Source organism: Triticum urartu, chromosome 4 (assembly GCF_003073215.2).
Source record: "Triticum urartu cultivar G1812 chromosome 4, Tu2.1, whole genome shotgun sequence".
NCBI classification, from domain to species: domain Eukaryota; kingdom Viridiplantae; phylum Streptophyta; class Magnoliopsida; order Poales; family Poaceae; genus Triticum; species Triticum urartu.
The window spans coordinates 65623206-65629811 of record NC_053025.1 but is presented as its reverse complement, the minus strand read 5'-3'; the positions used below and the strand labels follow the sequence as shown (position 1 = coordinate 65629811).

General features: G+C 47.6%; 1 protein-coding gene across 2 annotated transcripts; it reads right to left on the bottom strand.

Moving 5' to 3' along the window:
- Window positions 1–1633: 1633 nt before the first annotated feature.
- LOC125550705 (probably inactive leucine-rich repeat receptor-like protein kinase At5g48380) lies at window positions 1634–5100 on the bottom strand. 2 transcript variants are annotated; one of them, XM_048713774.1, is made up of 3 exons: window positions 4761–5100; window positions 3374–4242; window positions 1634–2959 (listed from the first exon to the last, which is right to left on the bottom strand). In XM_048713774.1, exons 2-3 carry the CDS (start codon window positions 4190–4192, stop codon window positions 1958–1960), a joined length of 1821 nt encoding a protein of 606 aa, XP_048569731.1. In that variant the 5' UTR covers window positions 4193–4242; window positions 4761–5100; the 3' UTR covers window positions 1634–1957. The 2 variants fall into 2 exon arrangements, with proteins under 2 accessions (XP_048569731.1, XP_048569730.1); XM_048713773.1 differs by having other exon boundaries at window positions 3374–4246; window positions 4761–5099.
- Window positions 5101–6606: the final 1506 nt, after the last annotated feature.

Sequence of the window (6606 nt, the reverse complement as noted above, 5' to 3'; positions counted from 1 at the left end):
TTCTACCCCCAATCGGACGAACGGACCTGATGTCGTGTTTGCCTGGCCGGCACGCGTGTGAATGTGACACACCCGTAAGTCGCGCGATCCCTCCTAATTGTTGTGTGCTACGATTGTTTGATGGTAAACGATTTCATCCGGTCGACCGGATAAAAACTCCACCGGTCGCGCGTGAGTCGTGCGATCCACGTCAATCCGACGCTCGTCAGATCGCTCACGTATGCCGTGGGCCCCACGAGCTGCTCTGTGGGCATTCTCATCCATGCAATCCTTCCCCATTCTAAGCACCAAATACATCTCTTCTCTAATCATCCTCACAGTCGGGAGCTGCGACCGGCAAGGGAAGGGAGGCGAGCTGCAACTTTTTTGCTGCAATTGTGTCTACTTTTTGCTACTATGGCGACGGCAGTTTGCTACATCCATCCCTGGCGAGTCACAATCGATGTGGTGGCGACGACTTTTTTACTGCAAATCTGCTACAATCGATGGGGCACACGGCGGAGTTACATCTAGCGGTGCAAAATGCTACAACCGGCGAGGCGACATGTTGTGATGGAGCCAAATCCAGCAGATCTCGGGCAGGGGCCCCCGAACTGGTAGTCCCTAGCCGGAACACCATCATGCTGGAACCAACGTCCACTTTTGCTGGAACTAGGACGTGCCCTCACCTGCTTTTTTTTGCTGGATCCATCGTAAATTCATTGGTTCAAACACATACACAAGTATTACTCTATGAAAAACACATACACAGGTAACACCTTTCTAGTGGCATATTTAACTGTTTTAGACTTAGAGCAGGCCCATCATCTCCGGTGGTTAGCTATTGCACTTTGTTGTGTGCCAGTGTTATTGCACTTCGTTTTGAAACTCAGATACCGATTGGGTCAAACTTTCAAGTCCAATCTCCTTACATGGTGTGATGTCATCAATTTGACTTATGATTTCGATTTTCCTTAATCTTTTTTATTTAGAACAAACGAGATGTATATTTTTTGGCTACCCATATTGTGTCGATAATTCATGGGGAAGAGAACAACATTGAAGGTACTCTCTCCATTCCATTGAAGTTCTAAGTTTGTACTAAGCCAAAGCTCTTCAAGTTTATCAACATCTACAACATCAACCATATAGTAAGACTTATTTGATGTTGTATATGTTAGTATATTTTTCTATAGACTTGGTCAAACTAAAATATGTATGGCTTAGGAGAAATCTAGAACTTCAAATATTTTGGAAATAAGGGAGTAATTGCTAATTGTTTTTCCTTCTAGAAAAACTGCACTACCTACCTCAAATACAGCAGATATATACCTTATTCCTAAAATCCCAATGTTAATACCACACATGTTTGTTCTAATTTGCTACTTCCTCCATTCACCAATATAATATGTTTTGGATATTACAATATAGACTACATACGGGCTGAAATGGCTGAACAAACACACTAAAACATATATACACACATCCGATTCAGAAAAAAGAAGTTAGTGAACGGAGGGAGTAACTTTAAGTTTATAGACCTAGGGCAGTTCAGGGATAGGCACTATCACCATTGTACTCCCTCTGTAAAAAGTAGCGATTTCATAAGCAAATAGTAACAATAAGGAAAAAAATGCTAAAGAGCACATCAAACTGAGCACTGCAAACTACGTACTTCTACAAAAACGTCAGGACCAGTTACATAATCCCAAAGATGCACTACAGACTGAGCAAGTACAGAACGTGGAACTCACAAGTCATACACATCTTACAACAACATGCTATAACGTGGAACTCACAGGTCATACACATCTTACAACAACATGCTATTTCCAGGACCATGAACATTGATTGAGCTTCCGATGGCTTCGCTAGCTAGCGAAGGAGTCCAGATAGTACTAGTACATTACTACCATCTCAACCTGACCATTCACAAGATACAACAAACACCCAGCATCAACGTACCAGACAGACCCGTCTATTTCGCCACAATAAGCTCATCCAGCTTCTTAGAGTCAGCATCCTGCGGTCGGAGCGCCAGTTCATCATCAGCGGCGCTAAAATGGTATTTCTCCCCAACAGCCCTCAGAAGCTGGTACACTTCAAACATTGTAGGTCTTTCCTTTGGAGCAGAAAGCACGCAGGAACAGGCGACCTTCAGAACTTGAAGCAGCTCGGCGTCATTGTCCTTTCCGATCATGGACTTGTCCACTGCATCTTGAAGTATAGAGTTGTTTGATAGGTATGTTATCCAATCTACCAAACTCCCTTTGAAATTTTCTGGGGCCTTTGATACACGCGTGGGCACTTCACCGGTGACCAGTTCAAGCAAGACTACACCAAAACTATAGACATCCCCTTTTGGCGTGGCGACAAGGGTGTGCGTGTACTCAGGAGCTACATAACCCAAGTCGCCGAACTCGCCATTGACGAATGTGCTCAGGTGGGTGTCGATTGGATTCATAAGCCTTGCCAGGCCAAAATCTGAAATCTTAGGCTCATAGTCATCATCAAGTAGTATGCACTTGGAGCTAATATTGCGGTGAAGAATGCGGGGGTTGCAACTGTGATGAAGCCACGCCAACCCTTTACCAGCCCCAATGGCAATTTTTAGCCTCAACGGCCATGCCAGAGCCTCTCTATCACTGCCTCCATGGTGCAGTTGATCATAGAGTGAACCCTTGGGCATGTACTTGTACACCAAGAGCCTCTCTTTCTTAGCAATGCAGTAACCTAATAGTGGAACTAAGTTGCGTTGCCTAGCGCTTCCCAATGTTGACATCTCGGATGTGAATTGGCTCTCTGAATGCTGAGTATCTTGCAACCTCTTGATAGCAAGGAATGAACCATCAGGAAGTGTAGCTTTGTACATAGTTCCGGAATGAACAGTTCCAATAATGTTTTCCTTGGTAAAATCACCTGTTGCCTTCATCAGATCATTCAATTTCATCTTTGAAACTGATTTTTCAAACATTGATACCTGTAATGAGAATTTACAGAAACACATGTGACAATGTAGCCAACCAAAAGTTTGTATGCCTAAGCTGATAAGTCATGTTTTCGATACGTCTGGTGCTTCAAATAAATGGCTGACAGCTATACTTCTAGTTAAACATGATACAGGTTATTTTTCAAGGCAAAAGATATATGTATAAGAATATTCTGCTTTTGTATTTCGCAAAAACATTAATCTGATAATAATAGATACTGATAATTTGGTATCTCCAGTTCTGGATCTTCACAAAGATGAAACATCTTTTTGTGGGACAAGACGCGGCAGATTTTGTCAGTTAGAAACAAAGGACGGCTAACATTTATTAAAAAAATATAAATACAAAACTAAAATAGCATCTCAAGATCCCGTGGGTGGGGTGGGGTGGGTGGGGTGGCATACCTTCACTCCTTTTGCTCCCTTGATAGACTTCGCCCACTTATTTTCTTCCAGGTCCTTTTCCTTCTTTCTGGCAGGCATTTTCCGCAAGAAAATGAATAAAATCACACCAACAATGATTAAAGTGATGACTGCACCAGCAACAGCAGAACCAGCAATCACCCCTGTACGACTGCTTGAAGAGGCAGTGCAATCACCGCTCAAAGGTTTCCCACAGAGGTCTTGATTTACGAAATTGGATGATGAGAATTTGCTCAAAGATGATGGGATCTGGCCTGACAATTTATTGTTAGCAACATTAAACTCGGTTAAGCGAGAAAGACCAGCAAACTGCCCTGGGATTGCTCCAGTCAACTTGTTATTTTGTAAACTGACAACATTGAGATAGGTGCAGTTAGCTAGCGATTCTGGAATCTCCCCTGAGAAGCTATTATATGAGAGATCAATGTTTGTAATGTATGGAAGCCGTTTTGAGATGTCAGCCGGGATTGGCCCGGAAAGGCTGTTGCTTGATAGATCCAGCGAAGTCATGCTACTACAGTTCTCCAGTCCATCAGGGAATTGGCCCTTCAGATCCATGCTGCTAAGCCGAAGAGAAAGAATCCGGTTTTCATTAGGATGCCAGCACTCCACGCCGTTAAAAGTGCATATGGATCCTTCTTTGTTGTCATCAAATGTCCAATGCAACTTGTTGTTTGGATCAACTGATGCCTTCACCCTCTTCAGGCATTGGATGTCAGTTACTGTGCCATAGCATGGCTGGCAGAGCACAAGGCAGAGAAGGATTTGGACCAGAGCAGCATACAACCACCGAATGGCCATCTAGTGTACTCTCTGCTTCAACGTCGAGAGTTTACCATGAAGCCTGCTCACTGCCTAAAATGAAACATGCGACAAACAATGAAAATCTTGGCAAGATATATGTAAACCAAACATGATCTAAACACTCTTATATTTCTTTACGGAGGGAGTAAATCCCAACAGAGCATACTGATTTTAGCAATGCACAAGCATTAAACTATAACAAAAAAAGATAACCAATGGCCCTAGCATTAATGTATCCGAATGAGCACATCATAATTAATACTTGCCCTACTTAATTAAGATGCACACTACATGGAGATCAGTGGAAGGCAAAACTCCATAAAAGGAATCTGGATCAGAACAACGCATTGGCAAACCAAATTTGCCGCTCACGGATCCATCTAACGGACAGAAGTCGAGGGCTGCAGCGAGACTCGGATTTGGCTGCCCGCGGCACAGAACATGGAAACGTATCAGGGGAAAGTGAAATCGGTACGGGGGCGTTTGACCGGCCGCAGCAAAGCGGAGGGTGGAAGCTGAGTTGCTGGCAGTGGCCGGGAACGGTGAGAGCGCGGATGAAGGTTACCTCAGCGTCCCGCCGTCGTTAGCGTCGCGGCCGCCAACCGATCCCGTGTCGCGAGCTCGCCGTCGCGGCCAGCCCAGCAGAGCCGAGCCGATCGTCGATCTCGCTGCAGCCTCGCCGTCGTTGTCAGCCAGCCGGCCGTCAAACTTACCGGTCAAGCACGGGGCGGTGGAGCTCCCCGTGGATCCCGGCGCCTCCCGGTCGCGGTCGGCGAGCGTGTTTGGGGGTGGAAGTCGGAGTGGGGCGGTGGCGTGGTTCGAGGTTTCGGGGATGGAGCCGGAGCGTGGACTGGACTATGGTGACGGGAGTGCTTTTTTTTTCTGAGGGAGTGCGGGACTGGGGCCCACTGGTCGGTCGGTGGATTTGGAACACCTATGCTGGTCAACTAAACAGTGAGCGGAAGGAGAACGGGGAAATTTCACAGAAGTAATAAGAGCATCTACATCCACATATGACAAATATAACCGCTCAAACGCCCGCGGACGTGTCCGACTGGGCATGCCTCAAATTTTACTTTCATACTAGATTCTTATATCCATACAAAGACATGCAAAAGAAGTAGAACCTACATACTACGTCGATCCTAGCCACTTCTCGTTGGAGATCACGACGATCTCCATTCCCAGCTCCGGCAGTATGGGCGGCAGCTGTAGCTCCGGCTCCTCCAGCTGCTCTGCTCCGGCCTCCTCCGCCTCTATTTTCGCGTCGAGCTCGGCGAAGAGCGCGTCGGACTCCGCCTGCTCCTGCCGGAGGAACGTTCGGTTGGCCTCCACATAGGCCTCATCCTGAATGGACTCCAGGATGGTTTGCTGCTCCGCCATCTCGTCGGACTGGGCGATGGCGAACTCCGCATCCGCCTGCTTCTAGTTGATGGCCGGCACCTGCTGGTCTGGCTCCTCCACCTCCATCAGAGTCATCTCCTCCTCCTCCTCTTACCCCGACTGCTCCTCCTCCGGCTCTGGCGAGTCCGGAGGCAGCCTGGCAGCGATGCGGGCGGTGCGCGCAAATTTTCTCGTCCTGATCTTCTACTGGATCTTGGCAGCGCTCCAACGTGAGCATTGCGTAGTAGGAGATCTTCGTCCAGACCATGGTGAACCGTCTGAGTGTGGGAAAGCGCCGGGGCGTGGGTAGAACGTCGGAGCGGGAGACGAATGAGGTGGATGGGCTCGGACAAGTGGCACGGAGCGGGGGAGGTGGATGGACTAGGGTTGCGGGACTCTGACCTGATTAAATAGGCGGATTTGCTCTCGGGAGGCGACCCGGAGCGGCGCCACGCGGCATTTGATGAAGCTATGAACCTAGGGTAGGGTCATGGACCTGCCCTAACTGCCCTACCCAAGGACATCTCTAAAAGAAATCACCTTTCAATCGACTTGAAGGTGTCCCACTCGACAGACTCGAAGACACTCGACCAAGAAGCAATCACTCGACCAAGACCCAACCACTCGATGGCCAGGAGACCTAAAGGCGCCCCGCACGCTAACAGTCGGTCATTAAGTAGCTTTTATGGTCATTATAGCATTTTATTACTAGCGTTACCAGAAACGCCCTGCCTTAATGTACATTGAACCCTTCGTAACGTGGGTTGGTCGGGGTCCTGGCGCACTCTATATAAGCCACCCCCTCCTCCGAGACAAGGGTTCGCACCTCTGTAACTCATACCCACATAATCCAGTCGACCGCCTCCGGGCTCCGAGATGTAGGGCTTTTACTTCCTCCGAGAAGGGCCTGAACTCATAAACCTTGCGTCTTTACAACCTCTCCATAGCTAAGACCTCACCTCTCCATACTTACCTCCTACATTACTGTCAGAGTTAGAACCACGACAGTTGGCGCCCACCATGGGGCC

Bases quoted from the DNA above. Each gene is read 5' to 3' on its own strand.
- LOC125550705 (XM_048713774.1), bottom strand. From the start codon at position 4,192: ATGGCCATTCGGTGGTTGTATGCTGCTCTGGTCCAAATCCTTCTCTGC. The intron at 2,960-3,373 runs GTATGCCACCCC...TTCTCATTACAG, and splicing joins AGGGAGCAAAAGGAGTGAAG to GTATCAATGTTTGAAAAATC.